The sequence below is a fragment of the Jaculus jaculus genome, chromosome 12 (assembly GCF_020740685.1).
Source record: "Jaculus jaculus isolate mJacJac1 chromosome 12, mJacJac1.mat.Y.cur, whole genome shotgun sequence".
NCBI classification, from domain to species: domain Eukaryota; kingdom Metazoa; phylum Chordata; class Mammalia; order Rodentia; family Dipodidae; genus Jaculus; species Jaculus jaculus.
The window spans coordinates 60,468,365-60,493,667 of record NC_059113.1 but is presented as its reverse complement, the minus strand read 5'-3'; the positions used below and the strand labels follow the sequence as shown (position 1 = coordinate 60,493,667).

Sequence of the window (25,303 nt, the reverse complement as noted above, 5' to 3'; positions counted from 1 at the left end):
TGGTATTATAAGTGTTACTGTATAACTGATTTAAGTAATCTGATTGCAGATTCACCCAGAGCTGTAGTTCATAGCTGCCCTGTAAAATGGCAGCAGTGGGGCTGGAGAGATGGCTTAATGGTTAAAGGCATTTGCCTACAAAGTCTGCCAGCCTGGGTTTGATTCTGCAGTACCCATGTAAAGGCAGATGTACAAAGTGGTACATATGTCCTTTGCAGTGGTGAAAGGCCCTGATGTGCCCATACTCTGTGTCTGTCGCTACTCACAAATAAATAAATAAATAATATGGGGGGCTGGAGAGATTGCTCAGTGGTGATTGCTTGCAGAAATTGGTGGTCCAGGTTCAAATCCTAATACCCTCATAGAGCAAGATGCACAAAGTGGCACATGCAAATAAACATGGAGTTTATTTGCAATGACATCAGGTCCTGGTGTGTCCTTTTTCCCCCTGCAGGCAGGCACCTTACCCACTAAGCTATCTCTCCAGTCCTTGTCCTGAAATTGTGATAACTAGTTTTTGGTGCAAATTTTGTAAAATTCAACTTGAACAGCTCAAAGGAATCTAAGTAATGATGTCTATTTCCTGGTCACATACTGTGTTCGCAAGTACTTTACATGTATTCCTCCATTTAGTCATTATTGCATTTAGAAAATAGTTGGTGCTGCTAACAGGATCTTTGGAGGGAATGAGTTTCACAAAGGTAGAAAGAGATGGAGGACATACTAGTTAACTAGTTCATGTGCACTCATTAAGTGAAAAAAAATCTTTCTACACAGAATCTTTACCCTGTCAGGTGGTCTCATCTAATTTGGAAGTTTTATATTGTGCATCCAATGCATCCAGGTGTTGAACCTTTCCCAGCCTCTCCTGGCCTTCGCACCTTAGAAAATGACTTTGGGAGAAGTGGAAACAACCCAGGCCCAGAGGAACTGGAAGCTCAAAATCAACTTTGTTAGTTCTCTTTGGGACGAGACCCCACTGTCCCAGTCACTTACCTTAGACAGGCCTGATGTTGTTCACAAGTCTTGGGGTGGAAAAGGAAGATTTTCTGGCCCCTGTTAGATACTGGGACTTTGAGGTCATACCCATGGGATTAAGTCCCTGTACCTGCCTCTAGTTGTCACTTCCTCTCCTCTTTCCTCAATTTCTGAACTCATCCTGGAGCATCCCCCAGGGACTTTCTTACCTCTTCTGGTGTTTGTCTTTTTCTGTAGGCATGAATCAACTTCTTGGGCTTTGGTTCTGGGTTGGAAGAGATGTTACAAAAACTGAAGAGATGGAGTGTGAGGGGAAAATAAAAGTTTTTTTTTTTTTTTGCCCAGTATTGTGTATTTATTGGGAATTGGATTAAAGTGGGAATTAAAAAAATATTTTTCCTTATTTATTTGCAAGCAGAGATAGATAGAGGAGAGACAGGGAGAAAATGGTATGCCAGGGCCTCCAGCCACTGTAAATGAACTCCAGAAGCACGTGCCACTTTGTGTATCTGGCTTTTATGTGGGTACTGGATCTTTAGGCTTTGCAGGCAAGCACCTTAACCACTGAGCCATCTCTCCAGCTCTAAAGTGGGAATTTTAGGGGTTAGGCTTTGGAAATTTGGAGTACTTTGTTGACTTTTTTTTCCCCCTTTATTTATTTATTTAGTTTTGATAGTATTGTAGATTAAACATAGAGCCTCCACACATGGTAGGCGAGCCTCATATACCACTGAGCAATGACTTCCACCTTTTTAAATTTTTTATTATTACTTTTTTGAGATGAAGTCACCCTGTGATCTCAGGTGTACCTTGTGAACTCAGTCCTACTCCCTCAGCCTCTCCAGCATCTGTGCAGTAGGCACCCTTATTGCTTCTAGTTTGAAATACAGATTGGCATAGGGTATAGGTTACTTTAGCATTTCCCATGGATGTGAGTTGGCTTTGGAAAATATTTTTGTTTTGTTGTGTTTTTGAGATGGTCTCACTTGGTTAGTCCAGTCTGTACCTTGGTTTCCTTCTGCCTTGGCCTTCTAAATGCTGGGATTTCAGTCGTAAGCCACCACTATGCCTGGCAGATTTTAGCACCAACTGATAATTGTTTTCTACCATGAACTAAAATTGGCAATTCCATGTAGTTTGGGGGGGTTCCTCGGGGCATGAAAATGCTTTGACATAAATGCACTGTGACCTTCGGCAAACCAGTGAACCCTGCGAGACCTCAGTTGCCTTCAGGGATTTTACCTATTGGTTTCTCAACATCGGCATGAATTAATCCTTGTACCTCGAAGCTCACTTCCAGGCTAGATAGATAGGAACCCTTGGGCAGGTCCGTTTTCCCGCCTTTTCCGCGCCCAACTGCTAGCGCCCTTCCTTTACCCCTCCCAGACTACCCTGCACGCAGGCGCAGACCACAGCTCCTGTCGTTCCCCCGCGCCCCCTCGGAGCTTCCCCTAGCAACAAGCACAGGCGCACAGAGAAAGCGAGGCGAACGCATGCGCCGCAGCTCTTTCCACCGCCAGTCGTCGGCCTGCGCGCTTGGGTTCCTCCCGGTTCAAGCCCAACCTCTCTCCCTGCCCCCTCCCACTCAGAATCCGCGTGGCGGGGCGCGCGCGCACTCGGGCTCCTAGGCTGCTGCTGTCCGCGGCCGAGGGGCGGGGCTACTTCCCTTGCGGCCCCGCCCCCTTTGGCCCGGCATCCCTACCGCGCCTGCGCGCTCCCGCCGGGTCTCCATCTTGGAATTGGGAGGAAAAGGGAGAGGGAGGCTGGGACGAGAGCGGGGCTGTGGTTCTGAGAGAGGCTGAGAACGGAGAGAGGGAGAGAGGGCGCGGGGACCGTCAGCAGTACCTTAGCTACAGTCTTTCAGCTGCTCTGAAGACAGAAGAGGGGGAAGGGAGGCGGCCCCGGCGGGAGTGGTGGCTGTCACTCTAGGACCCCAGCGTGAGAGCGGCCGTGCGGCCGGACGTCCTCGGGGTGGGCCCCCTGTTGGTGGCCGAAGACCTGGGGCTCAGGCCCCTAGGTCCCTAATTTTCGGGCTTGGCCCCTCGCTTCTCAGATACTCGGGTACCAGCCCTCCTAGGTCAGCTAACCGGGACTCGGGTCCCGACCTTTTTAAAGCTGGGTCTCTATTTTGTAGAATTTCAAGTGTCGGGGGTTCAGGCCCCTGCGTCCACCAGTATCCGGGGTTCATTTCCCAGGCGTTCAGTTGTCCGATTCATTTTCTCCGCGTGTAAATGTACGGGGCTTAGACCCCACATTCAGAAATCCGGGATTGATCAACTGTCGACCTCGAGTTGGGGGAGGTCTGGACCGCGGGGTCAGATCAGGTTGTCACCCCCTCCCCTCCAGGGGTGGCTTCCCGGGCCCGCCCCTAAGGAAAGGCGAAAGCCGAGGAAGAGGTGGCAAGGGGAAAGGTCTCCTTGCCCCTCTCCCTGCTTGACAGAGCCGCTGGAGGACCCCAGGCGGAAGCGGAGGCGCTGGGGCACCATAGTGACCCCTACCAGGTGAGACGCGGGGGTGCACGGGCGCGGGTCCCTGTATCTAGCTTCAAGAAAGGGTGTTCCTTTCTGAGAAGCTGGGCCTGGTTAGGTCCTCTCCTCAGGATGGAGAAGCCTAGCTGAGCCCTGGGTCAGCCTTTAGCCAGCCTAGCCTTCTATTGCCACCTTCTTCCCCCTTCCTCTTCCCTTCATTGTGTCTGGTTGCTGAAGGACCTCAGATGACAGGGTCTCTCATGTCACCAGGAGACACGCCTTAAGGTGCTTGAGCTAATCAGCTGGGCTTGCACCTTTCTAGTGTTCTTCCTGTTAACTTTGCCCCTCACAACTACCTCTACTCCATGATTATACTTCTTCCAGACTGCTTTGGGATGTTGAGTCTCTTGCCTTTGATTGCCATAGCGGGGCAGCCCTATCTTTGCTTTTTGAGACAGGGTCTAATTCCAGGCCCAGCTGGCTTCAGATTCCGGAGTCCTGGGATTATAGGTGCAAGCCACCATGCCTGGCTGCTGATCTTTTCAAGCCTGGTCTGGTTGGGTTGCTTGGCTTTACAAAGCACTGTGTGTCTTTATGTGTGTGTATACTCAGTAATGTTTTCTCCCAGCTGCAGTTACCTTCCTACCTCATGCTGTGATGGCATATAATCTCATGTACTTGTCAAGCGATCTTTCCTTTACATTGTGCTTTGCATACATGTCCTCATGCCACACACCTACCCATTCACCCCATGGGAGCTCTTTTTACTGTCATCCCATTTTACAGTTGAGAACACTGAGACACTAAGAGTTTGCTCAAGGTCATACAATGGCAGAATAAGGATTTTAAACCAAATGTTATTGCTAATCCATACTTGCTTCTTGCTGTCTCTTTTCTTCTGAGCCTGGTTTTGACCTGGACTCAACAGAAGAATGTATTGGAATGTGAGGTTTGAAAATGGGGGGTATAATTAGCTTCCTTTTCAAAAAGGCTATACTTGGTAGCTTTTCCTGAAGGAAAGGAATTCTCCAGCTTGTCTATCTGCCTCATGGATTTATCTTTCTAAAGTGACCTTCATTTTTACCCCATCCCACATTTTGGCCTGGATTCCAGAAAGGCCTTGCTCTTCTGACATATGATGACCATGATGACTTCTCTTAACAAAGCCAAGCAACTGGGTTAGAATGCCCCCCACCCCCCACACACCAAGGATTAAAGCTTTGTGGCAATCCTGGAAGGGAAGGAAAAATCCATGTGTGTTCCTGAGTATGGGATCTCAGCCCCATGCTGTAATCCATTTAACCAAAGGGGAAATCAAGAATAAGGAACTTGTAGCAAAACCCCTGTTGCTATACATTGTCAATGGGATGTACTGACAACAATTAAGGAACAGGTTCCTCATCTGCAGCTTGGATGTTAATTGTTGAAATGCTGTTACTGTGAAGAGAGGGATGGACCTGTGTGATGCTTGCCAGTGGCTGGCACCTCTTTCATGTGGGCTGGGTCCTGGATTGGCATTCTTGGGCTTGTTGCTGTTAAGAAGGTCATGAAGGTTCCTTAGCAAGTTGTGAGCACCTGCCTGTCTGTGTGGGTGTGTGGTGTGGGTGAGGGGTGGTTGGCACTGTTGCTGGCAGAAGGCAGAAGGGGTCCTGCTTTGAGCAGTCTTGGAGCTGCTGAGGGCTGGGCTCAGGTCTGTCAATCAATCTCCCAGGCTATTCTAGCCCTCCACACCCCCGGGGCCAACTAGAGAGTCAGACTCTTTCCCTACCCTCCAGCTTCAAGTTGGGCTGTGGAGACTGAATTAACAGCACAGCAGGAAACAATGCACACAGAATATTACTTGCTAAAATTGTTAGGTGCTTTTAAGTAGCTAGAACTCTGTCCTGGGAGTCCAGCTTTACTGAAGACTACTTTGTGCCTAAATTACCGAAGCCTATCCTAAAGAGTCCTGGTTCTGATACCCTGCAGCAACTTTCTCTGGGTGCTATGGAAGCTCCTCCTAGGGATGGCCCGGTCAGAGAGCCTTCCTGTAAAGGGGGGCTGAGCTCGGTTGCTGAGCTAACAGTCCTGAGCATGCAGGTCTGTCTGTAGATGAAAAGGTCCTGTTCTCTGACCTTGGAGACATCATTTTTCCTCTGTCTTAGTGATTATCTAGGAAATGGTTTCCTAGGGCTGTTCTGGAAGTCATTTAGCCTTTTGGGGCCTGTTTCCTTATCTGTGAATAGGGGTACTGATAATATTCACCCCATAAGGTTGTGGAGATCCAGTGAAAGGTGATGCATATGAAGTGCTTAATATCCATTCTCAATAAATGTTTATACCCTATAAAATCTGATACCTGTGTATGTTGATTATACAGTTGGACTGAACAAGCAAGGCTGCCCAGAGCACTGTGGGTACTCTCAAAGTCAGATGCCATTTATATCCCTGTCCTTCCCATTCTAGATCTCCTCCCTATCTGTCCTACCTTTTTTTTTTTTTTTTTTTTTTTTTTTTTGAGAGTGATTCTCCTAGCCCCTTCAGTCCAGTACCCACTTACAACAATGGCCGGATTTCCACCACCTCCAGCCTATTTCCTGTTCTCATCCATGGTGTGAGAGGTTGGGGGAGGGGAGCCTCAGGACCAAGGGAAATAGGAATGTGCCTGGAAACCACTGAGGTATGGGACTTGTGGGACAGAACATGCAGGGATCTGAAGTTCTGACTAGCAAGTAGAACCTTTTATCCTTACATGCGGGAATCTGGAGTTCTGACTAGCAAGTAGAACCTTTTATCCTTGAGTGGAATAACGGGCTCTGAGGAGCTGGGAACTTGTTGAAGGCTGAGGAGTTGCTGGGGATGCTTAGCTTCCCAGAGTTGTCTTCCTAGCAATTTATTGACTCTGGGGACCTGGCCCGTGATCTAGTTGCCAAGGCAACATTGGGGTTTTTTTTTTTGAGCTTTGATGTTACTCCTAATATCCCCCTGCCCTTCCTCACCAGTGCCTCCCCCTCATTAGATGAGGGGAGGAGAATGCAGGAACTTGAGAGAGGGCCTTTCCCTCAGGGTCCTGTCCTTGCTCAAAGGTCCTATCTCCATTCTATAGGCCAGGCTCCATTCTCAGGGCCCCCAGGGGCCACCATGCCAGCTGGGGGCCGGGCCGGGAGCCTGAAGGACCCTGATGTGGCTGAGCTGTTCTTCAAGGATGACCCTGAAAAGCTCTTTGCTGACCTTCGGGAAATTGGTCATGGCAGCTTTGGAGCTGTGTACTTCGTAAGTTGGGACTTGGGAAATAAAGCAAGAGTGGAGGCTCTCAACTTTGAGGGTCTGTAGGCAGCCTCTGTGCACCAGTCCACCACCTCAGCCCTTTCTACCCCCTTCTCCTGGGTCAGCAGGTCTTCCTCCACCCTGTGTCCTAAATGGCCTTTTACACCTCCAATCTTGTCCTCTAGGCCCGAGATGTTCGAAACAGTGAGGTCGTGGCCATCAAGAAGATGTCCTATAGTGGGAAACAGTCAAATGAGGTGAGTCAGGCTCATTAAGATCAGGTTGGTGAGGGCTTAGCAGTTAAAGGAACTTGTTTGCAAAACCTGCCAGCCAGGGCTTAATTCCCCAACCACCCTTATAAAGCCAGGTGGGCATTTGTTTGCATCAGCAAGACACACATACCACCAAATAAAAAAGTTTATTTTAAGAGCCGGGCATGGTGGTGCATGCTTTTAATCTTAGTGCTTGGGAGGCTGAGGTAGGAGGATTGCTGTGAGTTCAAGGCCAGCCTGAGACTACATAGTGAATTCCAGGTCAGTCTGGGCTAGAGTGAGACTCTACCTTGAAAAGGAAAAAAAAAAAAAAGAGGGAAAAAAGTTTATTTTTAAAAAATCTGGTTGAGCTGGGCATGGTGGCATGCACCTTTAATCCCAGCACTCAGGAGGCCAAGGTAGGAGGATTGCTGTGAGTTCCAGACCACTATGAGACCACATAGTGAATTCCAGGTTAGCCTAGAATGAGACCCTACCTTGCGCCGGGGGGGGGGGGGGGGGGGGGGGGGGGGGGGGGGTGAGAGGAATGGGCTTGGGAACAAGCGGCTCCAGTCTCAACATGCAGGCTGGGTAACCCACCCATCTCCTCCCTTGACCTCCTAGAAATGGCAGGACATCATCAAGGAAGTTCGGTTCTTACAGAAGCTCCGGCATCCCAATACCATTCAGTACCGGGGCTGTTACCTGAGGGAGCACACAGCCTGGGTGAGCTACCCACCAACTCTGGCGTCACCTTTACTCTGGCACATCTTTTCCTGGTCCAGCTCTTTAAGTAGGCCCTGTTCAGGGTACCATAGTGAGAGGGAAGGAGTCTGTCCTGACCACTTGAATCCTCATAAAAACCCATGAGCGTCAGGGTGGGTAAAGGAGGAGAGGCTGGCCCAAAGAGTAGCAACATACACAACAAGTAGAAAAGGGGCATGTGTGCTTTATGAGGTGAAGATTGAAGGCGGCTTTGGAAATCCAAATGGGAGTGTTTTGGGCTCTTTGTAGGGGTGATCCTGACTCCAGGGACTCTCCATCACTTCCTGTTTTCTCTAGTTGCCCTTCCTCCCTGTCTTCCCTTAGCCATTGCCTGAGTAAAGGATAGGCAAGAAAGTTCTTTTTTTGAGTCTAGGCCAGGGGTGGCCAGGATCTATTGGTCTCTTAACATTTGCCTTTTCCTTAGCTGGTGATGGAGTATTGCCTGGGCTCAGCTTCTGACCTTCTAGAAGGTAAGCCACTCATTGGTCAAAAAGTAGACTAAGAAAGAACAGAGGAGCTATAGGAAGAAGGCTTATTAAGTCTTCCTTTTGGTTCTTTGCCAGTGCACAAGAAGCCCCTTCAGGAGGTAGAAATTGCTGCTGTGACCCATGGGGCACTTCAGGGCCTGGCGTATCTGCATTCACACAACATGATCCATAGGTACAGAAGCACTTAGCATGGCAGGAGGGGTTGCTATCTGTGTGCTCCTTATTTTCCTGGGCTATATACATCTGCCCTGGGCACTCCTTAAGCCCCTGCCCAGCCTTTCTGGGATACTGTGTTATCTTTATACTTTGCCTCTGGCAGGGATGTGAAGGCTGGGAACATCCTGTTGTCAGAACCAGGCTTAGTAAAGCTGGGTGATTTTGGCTCTGCATCCATCATGGCACCTGCCAACTCCTTTGTGGGCACCCCATACTGGTGAGTGGAAATGGTGGTGTATGCAGAAACTCTCACAGTCTTGGGTGTAGGAAATTCAGGGTCTGGGTGAGTGATGAGCCTCTCTCTACTGTTCTCCCAGGATGGCTCCAGAGGTGATCCTGGCGATGGATGAGGGGCAGTACGATGGCAAAGTAGACGTCTGGTCCTTGGGGATAACCTGCATTGAACTGGGTAAGGATGCCCTTTCTGCTCCCCCATCCTCTTTTACATTCCTTTCCCATGGACCCCAGGCTTCCAAGCTCCTGTCCAATTTGACTACCCTGGAACCCTGATATAAGCAGTTGCCAAATCTACCAGCTCTTAGGCCTAAGAATTGGGTAGCAGTTTTTCTTCTTGTCTGCTACCCTAGTTTGTTTAGGGTGCCCACTATGTGGTATACAGGGGTACAGCAGTGAGATGAGATTCCTGCCTTCATTGAACTTGGATTCGAGTTGGGGAAATCGGGCATATTTTCTGTTAATGGGATGAGAACAGAATGGAGAAGCTCAAGGCATGGTACAAAGGTAAAACTTGACCTAGTTTAAGTGTTGAAGAAGGCCTCTTTTGTGTAGTAGAGATGCTTAAACAGACCCACAAGACAGAGCTGTCAGAAGGATGCTGGGAAGAGCATTCCAGACAGAGATCATTATTGCAGTAGCCTGGATGTGAAAGCGGGCTTGAGGTACTAAGACTAGCTTCAGTTGTTGGAAATAAAATGCATGATGACAGGCTCCAAACGTTAGGCCTGATTGAGTTCCTGAAGCCTTAGAGCCATGTTTCCTAGTGTTAAGTCTCTCCATCACAGGTTGTGCCTGAGCAGAGTATCTTATGAACTTTCCCACTTTGTTGCCTTTTTTGTATTGCTTCCTGTACCCAAGGTCTAACTCTAGTATTTCCTATTCCAAAAGACCTCCCCTGAGTTTCCTGCAGATTTGCTGGCTTAAAGGCCTTCTGAACACCCTCAGCTTACTAGCCAATTACCTATCTCCTTGGCCTAGTTACCATCTTTAATTTGGTATTGCTGGGGGTTTGTTTGGTTGCTGATGCTAGAGGCTTGAACTTAGAGCCTGACACAGGCTAGGCAGCCATTCTACTACTAAGCTACATCCCAGCCCTAAGGTGAGGTTACTTGTTAGTTCATTTCATCCTTTTGGACTGGAAATTCCTTGGTGGCAGGGCATGCTTCTTAAATTTTCTTCGTCTTCCCCATAATACTTAGCAGACTATTTGCTCTCATTTAGTACCTAGGAAGTGCTAATTTGGATGATAACTGAATATGCTTCTTTCTGCCTTTTTTGCTGATATGACTTTCTTGGATCCCTACTCTATCCATATATAGTGATAGAATGGGTGTGTCCATGGGATAATGGGAATTGTTCAGGGTCATTTGAATCCAAGTTGTCTTGCGTTCCTTTCTAGTCTCTGTTTATCTGCTACCTCTCACCTTCCCCCGTCTTTTCTCTAGCGGAACGGAAACCACCACTGTTTAACATGAATGCAATGAGTGCCTTATACCACATTGCACAGAATGAGTCCCCTGCGCTCCAGTCAGGACACTGGTGAGGACTGGGTTTCTGAGCCCATGGTTAAGCCCTGGCATCTGGCTGCCTGACTCATGCCCTTTCTCCTATCTCCAAACCTCTGGGATTCCCAGGTCTGAGTACTTCCGGAATTTTGTGGATTCCTGTCTTCAGAAAATCCCTCAAGACAGACCAACCTCAGAAGTTCTTTTGAAGGTTAGTGGTGGTTCCCCTAGCATTCTAGAACTCTACCTTAGTAGGAGCCACCACAGTGTTCTGATGTAATTCAAGCCAAAAGCCTGTGTAGCCTTGTCAAGGCTAAATGTGTGATTTCACTTAGGTGTAGAAGTAGAAAAAGTAGAAGGGGGGTGGCTGAAGAAATGGCTCAGCAATTAAGATGCTTGCCTACAAAGCTTAACAGCCTGGGCTCGATTACCCATGTAAGGCCAGATACACAAGGTGGTGCATGCATCTAGAGTTCGTTCGCAGTGGCAGGAGGCCCTGGCTGCCCATTCTGTCTTTCTCTTTTCCCTCTTCTATTTCTCTCTGCTTCCAAATAAATAAAAATATTTTTAAAGCCGGGCATGGTAATGCACACCTTTAATCTCAGCACTGGGGAGGCAGAAGTAGGAGGATCACTGTGAGTTCAAGGGCGCCCTGAGACTACATAGTGAATTTCAGGTCAGCCTGGGCTAGAGCAAGACTCTTACCTCAAAAAACCAAAAACTAAAAAATAAATGTTTAAAATATTTTTAAGAGCTAGAGAGATGATTAGTGGTTAAGGCATTTGCCTGCAAAGCCTAAGGACTCATCTTCTACTCTCTAGGTCCACGTAAGCCAGACGCACAATGACACACACAAAGTCACACATGTGTACAAGGGTGTGCACGTGTGTGGAGTTCAATTGCAGTGGCTAGAGGCCCTGACACACCAATTCTCTCTCGATGGGTGGGTGGGTGGGCGGGTGGATGGATGGATGATAGTGAGAAAAGGGATTAAGACAAGATCAGCATCCAGCTGTGGTAGGGTTGGGCCCCCACAGGAATGCCTGAGAGGCATGGGTTCTAGAGAGAGTTGCCAATAGGTCTCAGAGTTCTCTTCCTCAGCACCGTTTTGTGCTCCGGGAGCGGCCACCCACAGTCATCATGGACTTGATCCAGAGGACCAAGGATGCTGTGCGGGAGTTAGACAACCTTCAATACCGCAAGATGAAGAAGATCCTGTTCCAAGAGGCACCCAATGGTCCTGGTGCTGAGGCCCCAGAGGAGGAAGAGGTGATCCAGCTTGCCCTGCTATGTTCTTTCCCTTGCCCCATTCTGGGCTTGGTCCCCTTCTCCCCCATCTTGACCCTCGGTCTCCTTGTGCTGCTCCATACACACACTCCTTGTCCTTCCCCTTCCCTGCCCAACAGCTCACGCCCTGTTCACAGGAGGCTGAGGCCTACATGCACCGGGCAGGGACACTGACCAGTCTAGAGAGTAGCCACTCAGTGCCCAGCATGTCCATCAGCGCCTCCAGCCAGAGCAGCTCAGTCAACAGCCTAGCAGATGCCTCGGACAATGAAGAGGAGGAGGAAGAAGAAGAGGAGGAGGAGGAAGAGGAGGAGGAGGAAGGCCCTGAAGCCCGAGAGATGGCCATGATGCAGGAGGGGGAACATACAGTCACCTCCCACAGCTCCATCATCCACCGGCTACCGGTATGTAGCTCATCTTGAGTAGCCATGGGACAGGAGGCGAGCTGCCTGAACCCTGTACTCCCTCCTCCCTCAGCATGATTGCTCCTCCTATATCTGACTGCGCCTTCCCAGGTAACTCTCCTTGGGCCCATTGATATTTGAGGCTTGGGTAACCCTTCTACATTCCCTTCTAGGGCTCAGACAACCTGTATGATGACCCCTACCAGCCAGAGATGACCCCAGGCCCACTCCAGCCACCTGTAGCTCCAGCTCCCACCTCTACCACCTCTTCTGCCCGCCGCCGGGCCTACTGTCGCAACCGGGACCACTTTGCCACCATCCGTACTGCCTCACTGGTAAGTGTCCTTTTTTTCTTACATGTTTCCTGGATACACCAGACTATCCAAGTTCCAAAATGACTTTGTCCTTCTAGCACATGATTATAGTTGTGTCTTGCTGTCTCCTCTCTTGACCCTCCCCACTCCCTGCTTGGCAGACTTTTATCCCATTTTCAAAGCCTGGCTGAAATAACACCTTCTGGAGGCCTTCCTGGGCTTCTCTGGGTGGCCAGGTGCTTCATATCCACGAACAGGCACATGTAGCCTGCTGTGCTGTTCCTGGAGGTAGTGTGCAGGTTTGCTGGATTCAGTGCTGCTGGGGGCAGGGGTGAGAGGTTCAGAGGTCTGCCTTGTGCCAGTGACCCGCTGTCAGGTCCTCACATGTGTAATCATATCGGCTCCCCTGGGAGGGAGTGTTGAGAGGTGAGGCCACTGTGGCTTAGAACTATTTACCCAAGGTATTTGCCCAGGCACCTTTGGTGGGTCTTAGTCCTAAGTGGGACCTTATTCTGCTCTTATTTTAGTTATTTATTTTTTGGTTTTTCAGGGTAGGATCTCATCTAGCTCAGGCTAATGTGGAATTCACGATGTAGTCTCAAGGTGGCCTGGAACTCATGGTGATCCTCCTACCTCTGCCTCCTGAGTGCTGGGATTAAAGGCATGCGCCACCACACCCAGCTCTTATTTTGCTCTTAAAGTCAAGACTTTTTTCAGTTCATGGAAAAAATGTTATTAGATTTATTTTATTTTATTTATTTTTTGTTTTGTTTTTGTTTTTTGAGGTAAGGTCTCACTCTGGTCCAGGCTGACCTTGAATTAACTATGTAGTCTCAGGATGACCTCACATGGCGATCCTCCTATCTTTGCTGGGATTAAAGGCATGCGCCACCACGCCTGGCTATTTTTTTTTAATATTTTATTTTTATGTATTTAACAGAGAAAGAGGAAGGGGGTAGAGAATGGGCACGCCAAGACCTCCAGCCACTCCAGATGAACTCCAGACATGTGCGCCCTCTTGTGCATCTGGCTGATGGGTCCTGGGGAATCGAACCTGGGTCCTTTGGCTTTGCAGGCAAACACCTTAACTGCTAAGCCATCCCTCCAACCCTATTTTTGTTTTTTGAGATAAAACCTCACTATGTAGCTCAGGCTGGCCTCAGGAATTTGTGGTCCTCCTGCCTTAGTCTTCTGAGTCCTAGGATTTACTGGCACATGCCACCACACTTGGCAAATCAAAGCTTTTCACAAGATAGATTTTCACAGGCTGGAGAGATGGCTTAGCAGTTAAGCGCTTGCCTATGAAGCCTAAGGACCCCGATTCCCCAGAACTCAGGTTAGCCAGATGCACAAGGGGGCGCACGCATCTGGAGTTTGTTTGCAGTGGCTGGAAGCCCTGGTGCGCCCATTCTCTACCCCCCTCCCTGCCTCTTTCTCTGTGTCACTCTCAAATAAATAAATAAAAATAAACAAAAAAAAATTTTTTTTAAGATAGATTTTCGGGCTGGAGAGATGGCTCAATGATTAAGGTGTTTGCCTGCAAAGCCTAAGGACCTAGGTTTGATTCCCCAGAACCCACATAAGCCAAATGCACAAGGTGGGGCATGCGTTTGGAGTTTGTTTGCAATATCTGGAGGCCCATGACCACCCGTTCTCTCCTTCTTTTCCTCCCTCTCACTCTCCTTTCCTCTCTTTTCTTCTCTCTCTGTCTCAAGCAAATAAATAATAATAAAAAAGACATAGATTTTCATTCCTGCTCTTAATAAACCTTTAGGTTACTCCCCAGCTTAGTTGCATTTGAGTACCATAACCCATAGAGTTTGCTGGGCAAGTGGTCATATCTGGGGGTTCTGGGACAACTCTGGCTGCTATGATAGTACTTTGCTTTATTGTACTGTACAGAGATACATGATTTCTGAGACCTTTACTACCTAAAGTAGTTTAAGAGCTACCAACAGATCTGCTGAGATGGAACCAGAGATTACAGTTGGACTAGGACATCCAGGCCCTGAGTTTTGTTCTGGCCTGGACCCTCGTGACCCTCAGTATCTGGTAAAGGGGAAGGACTCCAGCACTTACTGGTCAGTCTTCTGTGTGTATCACAGTTGTCTGTGTAATGATATTGGCCCATGTAACAAATGAGGAATTTATGATTTTAGAAGCTCACTTGCTTGAGATCATATGATGATAATTGGGAAAGCTGGGAACTGAGCCCAGATGTGTCTGATACACTCTTTTGAACTCATCTGAATTGTTCCTACTTTTATGCCAGGACCAGTGTTTGCCACTTTTTATCATCTCATTATATCATACCAACCCATGATGTAGATAGTATTTCCATTACCCAGTTGAAAAAATAGAGTGTTTAAGTGTGGGGAAGTTACTAGAGAAGAATGATTATCCCCATAAAGCATAAAGACAATGTGTGTGCATACAGTGGAGGCCAGGGCTGCTTCCCAGTTTTGTCTTCTCTCCTACTCTAGGTCAGCCGTCAGATCCAGGAGCATGAGCAGGACTCAGCCTTGCGGGAGCAACTGAGTGGTTACAAAAGGATGCGGCGACAGCACCAAAAGCAGCTGCTGGCCCTGGAGTCTCGGCTGAGGGGTGAACGTGAGGAGCACAGTGGGCGGCTACAGCGGGAACTTGAGGCACAGCGGGCTGGCTTTGGGGCTGAGGCTGAAAAGCTGGCCCGACGGCACCAGGCCATTGGTGAGAAAGAGGCACGAGCTGCCCAGGCTGAGGAACGGAAGTTCCAGCAACATATCCTCGGGCAGCAGAAGAAGGAACTGGCTGCGCTGCTAGAGGCACAGAAGAGAACCTACAAGCTTCGGAAAGAACAGTTGAAGGAGGTTAGCCAGAGCTGCCATGGGTGAGCCAAGGGCCAGACCAGTGGCAGGCTCTGACCCACTTCTTCACCACCTTACCAGGAACTCCAGGAAAACCCCAGCACACCCAAGCGGGAGAAGGCTGAGTGGCTGCTACGACAGAAAGAGCAACTACAGCAGTGCCAGGCGGAAGAGGAAGCAGGGTTGCTACGGCGCCAGCGCCAGTACTTTGAGCTGCAGTGTCGCCAATACAAGCGCAAGATGCTGCTGGCTCGTCACAGCCTAGACCAGGATCTGCTGCGAGAGGTAGGGCTGCCCACTGGCCCTTTCTGTCCACTCAAAGATCCCAACACCTCCCTTCATTTATTTGCCTCCGTCACATCTTCTTTCCCTTCTGCCCTCCTGGTGGTGTAGTTTGGCTTCAACACCCTTCTTCCCTTCATGCCCATTGGACCCTGCTAGGATATCCTTAGGCCTCCTGTTCCTAGGCCAACCAAGAGTTTACATTCCTCATCTCCCCCTACATCAGAGGTCCCTCTGCCAAGGAAAGAATCCTGGGCTCTTCCTTGATACCAACAAGGAGGCTCTCTGACTGGGCCCTGAGCACTGCCTCTCTTCTGCTTTAGGACTTGAACAAGAAACAGACTCAGAAGGACTTGGAGTGTGCCCTGCTGCTACGGCAGCACGAGGCCACTAGGGAGCTGGAGTTGCGGCAACTCCAGGCTGTCCAGCGCACACGTGCTGAGCTCACCCGCCTCCAGCACCAGACAGAGCTGGGCAATCAGCTGGAGTACAACAAACGACGAGAGCAAGAATTACGTCAGAAGCACGCGGCCCAGGTTCGCCAGCAACCCAAGAGCCTCAAAGTACGTGCAGGCCGGCGCCCCGTGGCCCTTCCTGTTACTGGGGCTCTGGGACCACCCAGCACAGGCACCCTTAGTGAAGAGCAGCCCTGCCTATCTGGTCAGGAGGCAGTCCTGGACCAAAGGATGCTGGGAGAGGAGGAGGAAGCAGTGCCAGAGAGAAGGATTCTGGGAAAGGAAAGGTCCACTTTGAAGCCAGAGGAGCAGAGGATTCTGGGGGAAGAATCAGGAACCGTTAGTACCAGCCCACAAAAACATAGGAGTCTGGTTAATGAGGAAGATTGGGGTATACCTCAGGAGGAGATGGAGGAACATAGAGTCCCATCTCCAGCACCTGAAGAGAGGAGCATTATTGGCCAGGAGGAGGCTGGGGAATGGAGGCTGTGGGGGAAGGAGCATGGGAGCCTTCTGGATGAGGAATTAAAGTTCGGCTGGGTTCAGGGTCCTGCCCTGACTCCAGTCCCAGAGGAAGAGGAGGAAGAGGAGGAAGGGGCTCCAATTGGAACCCCTAGGGATCCTGGAGATGGCTGTCCTTCTCCAGACATTCCTCCAGAGCCACCTCCATCACATCTGAGGCCTGGCCCTGCTAGCCAGCTCCCTGGACTCCTATCTCATGGATTCTTGGCTGGCCTTTCCTTTGCTGTGGGGTCCTCCTCTGGCCTCCTGCCCTTACTACTTCTATTGCTCCTCCCATTGCTGGCAGCCCAGGGTGGGGGTGGCCTTCAGGCAGCACTATTGGCCCTTGAGGTAGGACTTGTGGGCCTGGGGGCCTCCTACCTGCTCTTTTGTACAGCTCTCCACTTGCCCCCTAGTCTGTTCCTCCTCCTGGCCCAGGGCACCGCACTGGGGACAGTCCTCAGCCTCAGCTGGCGCCGAGGCCTGATGGGTGTGCCTCTGGGCCTTGGGGCTGCCTGGCTTCTAGCTTGGCCTGGCCTGGCTCTACCTCTGGCAGCTGTGGCAGCTGGGGGCAAATGGGTACAGCAGCAGGGCCCCCGTTTGCGCCGAGGCATCTCTCGACTCTGGTTGCGGGTTCTGCTGCGCCTGTCTCCAATGGCCTTTCGGGCCCTACAGGGCTGTGGGGCTGTGGGGGATCGGGGCCTATTTGCACTCTACCCCAAAACCAACAAAAATGGTTTCCGAAGCCGACTGCCTGTCCCTTGGCCCCGGCAGGGACAGCCTCACACTGCTCAGCATCCACTAGCCCTATTAGCAAGGGTTTGGGCTCTGTGCAAGGGTTGGAACTGGCGTCTGGCCCGAGCCAGCCACAGTTTAGCCTCTCGTTTGCCCCCCTGGGCCATCCACACATTGGCCAGCTGGGGTCTGCTTAGGAGTGAACGTCCCAGCCGGATCCCTCGGCTACTACCTCGTAGCCAGCGCCGGCTTATGCTCCCTGCTCCCAGACAGCTACCAGCAGGGACTCTGGCTGGGCGGAGGTCCCGGACCCGTCATTTCCGGGCCCTTCCTCCCTGGAGGTAACCAATTCTAACCCCCCCACACCCAAATTTAGAGCATTGAGCACTTTATCTCCTACAACTCGGTGAAATTTCTCCAGTCCCCAGTCCTCCTTTCTGCACCTCCTTCCTCAATATGTTCCCCAAGCCCGGCCCTTGAGACCTCTAGTCAGGCAGCCTTCTCTATTGTGGAGTCCAGAAGTGACATTCTGTGTTCTCCCTAAGTTATTGCTGTCCCCCACCCCCCACCACTGTGTGTGCTCATCCTCACCCTCATCAGCTCAGGCCTGGGGCCAGGGGTGGCAGGGAGGGAAGTCATGGGTTTTTTTTTTTTTCTCCTCTTTGATTTTGTTTTTCTGTCTCCCTTCCAACCTGTCCCCTTCCCTTCACCAAAAAAGAAGAGAAAAAGACAAACACAAATAAAAATATCTGAGCGGAACTGTACCTTTGGCCCAAGCTGCCTCTGTCTGCTTTGTCCTGCCGCCTAGCCTCCCTGGTTTGTCCCCAGTCTGGACCCTTGGCCCCCCAGCTCCATGACCTCTTCACCCCATCTACGTTGTCTCCACTCCTTTCACTCCTCAGCCACATCCTCTTTACCTTCATAGCTGTATTGTACCATGACCACCACCAGCCCTGAGCTCTGGGCTCCCCATGGAGCTTCCACAGAACCTGGTCTCACATTTCCCCTGATCGTGGGCCCCTTCCTTAGGAATCATTCGCCATCTTTATTCCAAACCTGTTGCCTATATGGTTTGGAGCTGTGTCTCTCCCCTGTGTCAGGCATTAGCCTAGAGGGTTGGGGGCTGGGACTATAGACCCTCCACAGTTGAGGGTGTTGAGCTGGGGACCAGAGTGTACGGGTCAAAGGACTGGGACTGCTGTGGGCTTGGAGTGGGAGCTGAGTCTGTAGGGGCTGGGCTGGAATGTGGATCTGGTCAGGGTGACAGCTGCTGCCTGTTGAACTTGTCAGGCCTTTTCTGGTCACCTCTTTTGCCTCTCCCTTCTGTTGCCCAAGCCAGGGCAGCGTCTTTCCCATTCCTCAGTTGGTGCTTTTCCTTCCCTTGCCTTTTCTCCCTGAGGTGCTGCTCCTGGGACTTCTCTGTCTGTCCTTAGTTGTGTCGGCTTCTTCCATGGCTGTTGTGTGTGACTTGGTCCTCCCTCTTGATCCTTTGCACAATCTTAAACATTTGCTCACATGCTTCTCTTCTGAGGTCACATTCTCCCTGGTTGCATGGTCAGAGCACTTGGTCCTCCAGAGTCCCAGTTCCCTGTCTGTGAACTCCTGACATTTTTCTGTGATATCTCACTCAACTGTGGTCATGCTCTTAGAACTTGTCTTGTGTTCTACTCCTCTCTTACCTGTGGAGACCTTTCTGTCTCTCAGTACAATCCCATCTCCATGTCTGTCTATATACAGCTCCCCCCGCCCCCTCTGTCTAACATGTTTTCTGTTTCTCTCCCTCTCCCTGTCTCTGCTTCTGTCTCCTTTCTCCTTCTCTTCTCCCTTTTCCCTCGTTGTTCCTCTTCTTCCTCCTCTCCTTCTCCCCTGCCCCCATTTCCCCTTGATCCATCCACTGCACAGTCGAAGGAGCTGCAGATCAAGAAGCAGTTCCAGGAGACATGTAAGATCCAGACCAGGCAGTACAAGGCTCTGCGGGCACACTTGCTGGAGACCACCCCCAAAGCTCAGCACAAGAGCCTCCTTAAGCGGCTCAAGGAGGAACAGACCCGCAAGCTGGCGATCCTGGCCGAGCAGTACGACCAGTCCATCTCAGAGATGCTCAGCTCACAGGCGGTGAGGCCTGGGGTCTGGGAGGGAGGCTAGAGGTTGGCCTATTTCCACCTGAGTTCTGTCAAAGGAAGATGGGAGGTGTGAACAGAGCTGGGCCTTCTTGGACTTGAGGAAATTCAGATACGCTTTGCTGATATTTGCTGCAGTGGTTTTATTATTTCAATTTCTCAATTGTTTTATTATTTCTCTTAGTATTTTCCTAATGTCTTCAAAGCTATTCTGTCTACCAAGAACACCCAAAGAAAAAGAGTGGCTATAATTTTTTTTCCTGGGCCTCAGTTAGTTTACTATGTGAACAGGAAGCAGATTACAATGAGTGTGGCCCATATGCCTATTTACTCAGACTTCAGGAAATTTGGAAGGTTGCTCTTCTAAAAACTGACCATACACAACACTGGAGTGGGCCAATTAAAGTGCAAATGGAGTGCAAAGAATCAGGAACCCCATTCTCACCCAGTCCCACCTCTCAGAGGTAACCTGGTAATGATTAAGTGTTTTATAGATTGTTTCCTATTGCATATTTGGAAAATTATATAGAAAAGTTACAAATAGAATCATGCTGTACATATTTGTTTCTGACTTCCTTTTTCCACCCAATATTTCTTGGACATATTCCATGTCAGTACACATATCTCATTTTTTACAGTGTAGAATTTTCCATGGTATGGCTGTACCATAATTTATTTAACCCATCCCTTATTGGTGGACATTTAGGTTGTTTCCAGCATTTTGCTATCACAACGCTTCCGTGAACACCTGGAGCGCATGTGCAAGTATACCTGGGGGATAGATTCCTGCAAGTGTAATTGCTGTGCCACAGGGTATGACCATCTTCCATTCTGATAGACGTTGAGACTGCTGCTCCTTGCCACCTTAGGGCCCAGGCCTACCGGGGCAGGGGAGGATCATGGGGGAGAGGAGAATGTCCCTAAAATCAGCTCTTCCTGCCCTCCAGCTCCGGCTTGATGAGACCCAAGAGGCAGAGTTCCAGGCCCTGAGGCAGCAGCTTCAGCAGGAGTTGGAGCTGCTCAACGCCTATCAGAGCAAGATCAAGATCCGCACTGAGAGCCAGCATGAGCGAGAGCTGCGGGAGCTAGAGCAGAGAGTAGCCCTGAGGCGGGCGCTGCTGGAGCAGCGGGTACGAGGTTCAGGCCCCAGGATGTGGGAAGGAGGGTCAGCTTTCCACTCTGGGACTCTCACCTCCCCTGTTTTGGGTGTCACAGGTAGAAGAAGAGCTGCTGGCCCTGCAAACAGGACGCTCCGAGCGAATCCGGAGTTTGCTAGAGCGGCAGGCCCGTGAGATTGAGGCCTTTGATGCTGAGAGCATGAGGCTGGGCTTCTCCAGCATGGCTCTGGGGGGCATTCCAGCTGAAGCTGCTGCCCAGGGCTATCCCGCTCCACCCCCTGCCCCTGCCTGGCCTTCCCGTCCTGTCCCCCGCTCAGGGGCCCACTGGAGCCACGGCCCTCCTCCACCAGGCATGCCCCCACCAGCGTGGCGTCAACCAGCTCTGCTGGCTCCCCCAGGTCCCCCAAACTGGCTGGGGCCTCCAACACAGAGTGGAACACCTCGTGGTGGAGCTCTGCTGCTGCTAAGAAACAGCCCCCAGCCCCTGCGTCGGGCAGCCTCTGGGGGTAGTAGCAGTGAGAATGTGGGGCCCCCTGCTGCAGCAGTACCAGGGCCCCTGAGCCGTAGTACCAGTGTTGCTTCCCACATCCTCAATGGTTCTTCCCACTTCTATTCCTGAAGTGTTGGGTGGGTTAGCCAAGGAGTAGGGCAGGGTGGGAGTGGGTGGACCCTGGTCCTACAGGCAGTAAATGAGGCCAACCCAAGGGTGGTGGGGACAGAATGTTGGTTTCAGTTCCCCTCAGACCTCATTTCATGAGCTTCTCGGGGTTGGCCAGTGATCCCAGGCCAGCTTGGGCATTGGTGCCCCAATGTTGACCAGGAGCCCTGCCTACCCACTATGGTGCCAGGGTCTCCCTCCATCACTGCCTGGGAGCAGAGGGAGGAGTGTGCGTCAATATTCATCTGGTCCCCTGGGGGAGGGGGAAGGGTGGGTCTAGATATATTATATTCAGAGAACTATACTACCCTTGCGATGGGGCTATGGACTGGGAATGACAGGGCCTCCAGACTTGAGATATGGCAGAACATGTCTGGGATCCAAAGTAGGGAGAATGGGAGAAGGCCTTCCTCAGGATTGGGATGAGGTCTTGGGGTTAGGATGCGCCTGGGTCTCTCCATTCCCCCATTGCTATCTGACGTCCTGTGCCGTCTTGTCTTTTTTTTTTTTTTTTTTTTTTTAATTTGGGGTCAGGGCTGGGGTGGGGACAAGGGAAATTACCTTGGAAAGGGCTGTACCCTTTGGAAGCAGTCATGGGAGCCCCTCCCAGCTATGGGGCTGGCACAGAGCCCAGGGCAAGCTTTTAATAAATTGTTGGTTATTCTAACAGACTGAAGGAGTCACCCTTTCTGTCTAAGGTGTATATGAAGAACTGCTCAGTGGCAAGTGATTATTACTTGTGTTTATCTGCTTTTGGGTTTTCGAGGCAGGGTCTCACTCTGCCCAAGCTGACTTGGAATTAATTAACTGTGTAGTCACAGGGTGGTCTCGAACTCACAGTGATCCTACCTCTGCCTCCTGAGTGCTAGGATTAAAGGTGGGCACCACCATGCCCAGCTTTAAAAGAATGTATCTGGCTGTGTAGCTAAAAAATGACTTCATGATTGGGAAAGTCAGCCTCCAAAACCCTTGGATTCTGCTTTTCTTTAGGTTCAGGGATTTTCAGAAGGCCCACTTCAAACACAAAGCCCTACATCCTTCTAACTAGGTACCTGAATACAAATTCCTGCAGAGATCTGTGGGACTCTAATGGGTCATTCAGGTCTACTGTACTCACTTTCAACACTTGAGTCATCTCCTGGCTATCTGTGCCTGAGTTTGTGCTGTACTCTTTCCTTTTCTTGGGGCCTTGTGCATGCTAGGCAAGTGTTTTACCACTAGGCCATATCCTTATCGCACGTTCCTTATTAAGAGTGGTTTGAGGGGGTGGGGATGGGATTGGTCAAGTTGAAGGATAGGAGCCACACTCCTTTGACATAGCCAGGTGGCAGACTGGACACATGGCAGGGTCCTTCGGCTGGGGAATCTGCCAAGTACTAGTAACTTCCTCAGCTTTCTGCCCCACAAAGGACAGGGCATGAGAGTGAAGGACCATTTGTAACAAAGCACTGTGATTATAAATACTCCTTTATTGGGCCTTTAAAAATAAGCCCCTAAAACCACCTTAAACAGAACATGCAACTGAGTAGTGTCCCAATACTTTATGCCCTGGGGCTGTAATCTTCTCTGAAAGGCTGCTCTGCAGAGTCAGAGCTCAGGTACTATTTAAGTTTTGTACAACAGAGCAAAGTTCATCCTGGGGTTGGGGCTGGTGGAGCTCAGTTACTCTCACCATCACTGCTAATGATGCCACGCATATGGGACCAGTCTGGGGGTGCCTGACGTGGCTGTTCGTCTTCTGATTCTAGGGTCCGGTGATAGAGCTCCCTCGGTGGGACTGTTTCTCCTGAAGGGTTCCAGGCTGTGCGTCTTCTCGGTCGGCCTGGGAGGTGGGACAGAGATAAATTATCTGAACAGGCACGATCTCTTCCTCTTCTGAGCAGAGAGGAAACTACTCACCTGAACTGCTGATAATGTTGGCTACATCCAAAGAAGCCATCTCAGCTGCCTCTTCTCGCTGCTCCTTCAAGGCCCGACACTTCTCCAAGGAAGGGTTGCCTGAAACAAATGTAGCGTATAAGTCCCTCCCTCTTCCACAGTAGCCCAGGCCCTCCTGACCCCTCAGGGCATGTGCCACCTCACCTTTCATGCCCAGAGCTTCCAGCTCAGAGCGGAGGACACTCAGACGCTCCTTATGGGAACGACAGGAGCCCAGCAGCTTCTTGTAGTTTCGATAGGCACCACAGGCCCGTATGTAGCGCTTCAGCCTTACCACAGCTGGGTGGTCCTCTCCACGGCGCTGAGAGCCAGTCTATCAAGGAAAACACAGCTGAAGGCCCAGCCTGCTGTGCTAGGGTCTTCCTCTTTCCTAATGGTAGCCTCCCACCCAACATGCACCCTCCTCACCTTCTGGGGCTCTGGACTTCCATCTGATGATGAGGAGGAACAGCTCCGCGTCCTGCTTTTCTTGGAGCCCTTGGAAGAGCGGTTCTTCCTCACCCTGTTAGGGCTCCCTCCTGTGTCGCAGTCACTCACCTCCCTCTCAGTGTCACTCTCACCACTGGTGCTGCCCTGTCTGTCTGTTTTTGCAGTGCCTTGAGCAGTTGCTTGCATCTTCCTGCTGTCCTCATCCTCACTGCTTCCACTCTGGCTTGCCCCACCCTGGAGCTGGGTCTTGTCTTTGCTTTTCCTCTGTATTGGGGAGTTTTCATCTCCACCACTGTCATCCCCACTGCCTGCTGCCTCTTTCTCTTCTTCACTGCCCCCCAAGTCTCCCTTCAGCCTCCCATCCTTGCTTTTCTGCTTACAGCTAGTGCCCCCCCAGGCTGCCCCCTCCCCTCTGTTGCCCCTGGCTCTAGGCTCCTCCTCCTCACTCTCTTCACCTTTGTGGCTTTTAGCTCCTCTTTTTCCCCTCACCTTTTTTCTCCTCTGCACAGGCTCTTCCTCGCTGCTTTCAATTTCCTCTCTAACATGCTTCTTTCTGGTTGAAGCTTTGCCTGCTACCAGCTTGCTCTTAGTCCCATGTTCCTTCTTAGTCCTGCCTTTCTGTTCTTTTTCCTTCTCATCGCCTTCCTCACTGCTCTCTTCCTCCAAGACCTTTCTCGTTCTGACAGACGCTTCCCCTTCCTCCTCACTGCTTTCCTCTAATCCCATCTTTGCAACCAGGTCCCTTTGCTGTTCAGCGATGTTCTCAACTGTTTTCTTTAAGGTTTGTCTTGGACTTTCCTCTTCGACTGTTTCATCCTTTGCTGGGGATCCCAAGCAGTCTGGACTGGAGGCTGCAGAGCTGGACTCTAGAATATGGAGAGAAGTCAGAGCTGGGATAGGTTCCTCCTGTCCTTTGGCCCTCTATTTAGGATAAGTTGCTTCCATCCCTACAGTTAGAAAGAAGGGCAGCAGGGTTTCACCTCTTCCTTGGTTCCTGACCCTCCTCACTCCTACTAAAGAACCCAGTGATACAGAAGGCACCTGCTGTGGACAAGCAGGCAGGAGGTCAGTACCTGACTCTGAATTGAAGCGGAATCTTTTTCTCTCGGTATCACTGCCAGGGGCAGGAGGCCTCTTCGCTTTAGTAAAGCCTAGCTTTTCTTCCCTGGAGCCAGCATCTTCCACCTGTGTGCAGCAACACAAAGGCACACCAGATCAACATTGTGTGCAGCCCTAACCCCTCAGCAACAAGCCCTGCCTCTTGGCCACGCTCATGCCCACACCTGCATGCTCAGCAGCTCCTCCTCCACCAGCCGCTTCAGCGCCTGCTTCTCTTCGGGTCTCAGGTGGTCCCGGCCCGTGTGAGCCAAGAACTTCTGGCGCACGGTGGAGAGCGTGAGCGTGCTACAGAGACACCAATCAAGACACAGTCCCAGCCCCAGCCCTGCCCCAGCCAACCCCAACTCCAATCCACTGTGCACCTGAGGTCAGGACGGCACCGGAAAAAGCTGCGCGTGAATTCCAGCACCTCATCTTCCAGCGCCATTTTGCGCCAGCCTGATTGGCGGCTCCCGCCTTTTTTCCTTCCCGGCTTCAGTCAGCGCGTGTGACAGCAGTTTGCGCATGCGCACTGCCGCGGCACCGTGAGGGGCCGAGCCGTTGGCCCACCGCCAGAGACGAAGAACTTTGCTAGACAAAACTTGTTTTCCTGGGCATTTGCAGAGTTTATAGGCTTCTGTTCTTGGTTAAAACAAATTATTCTTAAATTTCTCGTTAAAAACCGATTCGGCACCGGAAATCTTTGGGTATAGCGTAATCAATTCGCGACGCTGCTCTGCAGTCACGGTCACCAAGCTACGCCTTCGTTATCTCTACAAGCAGAAGAGAAAAGACCATTGACAAAGCACTATGAATCTCTGAAGGAGATCCTTCTGTGGCTCCAAATCGCTTAAGTACCTTGAGAATCAGTAAATGCGCCCTCCGGCGTACCGCACCCATGTGACATCATCGGGGTAGCCAGTCGTAGCTGCGTTCCTTTCCGGGTCTTTCCTGGTAGGGTGGT

General features: G+C 50.8%; 2 protein-coding genes across 6 annotated transcripts; one reads left to right on the top strand and one right to left on the bottom strand.

The window, feature by feature from the left end:
• Positions 1-6,562: 6,562 nt before the first annotated feature.
• On the top strand, positions 6,563-21,545 carry Taok2 (TAO kinase 2). Of its 4 annotated transcripts, none has more exons than XM_004670262.2 (18): positions 6,563-6,698; positions 6,878-6,949; positions 7,568-7,669; positions 8,133-8,178; positions 8,272-8,368; positions 8,516-8,629; positions 8,730-8,821; positions 10,095-10,188; positions 10,284-10,365; positions 11,256-11,423; positions 11,579-11,845; positions 12,019-12,180; positions 14,643-15,008; positions 15,087-15,290; positions 15,611-15,850; positions 18,881-19,093; positions 20,046-20,228; positions 20,314-21,545. In XM_004670262.2, exons 1-18 carry the CDS (start codon positions 6,567-6,569, stop codon positions 20,833-20,835), a joined length of 3,156 nt encoding a protein of 1,051 aa, XP_004670319.1. In that variant the 5' UTR covers positions 6,563-6,566; the 3' UTR covers positions 20,836-21,545. The 4 variants fall into 4 exon arrangements, with proteins under 4 accessions (XP_004670319.1, XP_004670318.1, XP_044987416.1 ...); XM_004670261.2 differs by having other exon boundaries at positions 11,561-11,845; XM_045131481.1 differs by lacking the exons at positions 18,881-19,093; positions 20,046-20,228; positions 20,314-21,545 and having other exon boundaries at positions 15,611-17,632.
• A 778-nt stretch (positions 21,546-22,323) lies between these two features.
• Positions 22,324-25,291, bottom strand: Hirip3 (HIRA interacting protein 3). Of its 2 annotated transcripts, none has more exons than XM_004670257.2 (8): positions 25,198-25,291; positions 24,723-25,112; positions 24,525-24,645; positions 24,315-24,426; positions 23,221-24,107; positions 22,957-23,125; positions 22,774-22,872; positions 22,324-22,696 (listed from the first exon to the last, which is right to left on the bottom strand). In XM_004670257.2, the coding sequence occupies exons 2-8, from the start codon at positions 24,785-24,787 to the stop codon at positions 22,533-22,535; spliced, it is 1,617 nt and encodes a 538-aa protein (XP_004670314.2). In that variant the 5' UTR covers positions 24,788-25,112; positions 25,198-25,291; the 3' UTR covers positions 22,324-22,532. The 2 variants fall into 2 exon arrangements, with proteins under 2 accessions (XP_004670314.2, XP_044986700.1); XM_045130765.1 differs by having other exon boundaries at positions 24,525-24,617.
• Positions 25,292-25,303: the final 12 nt, after the last annotated feature.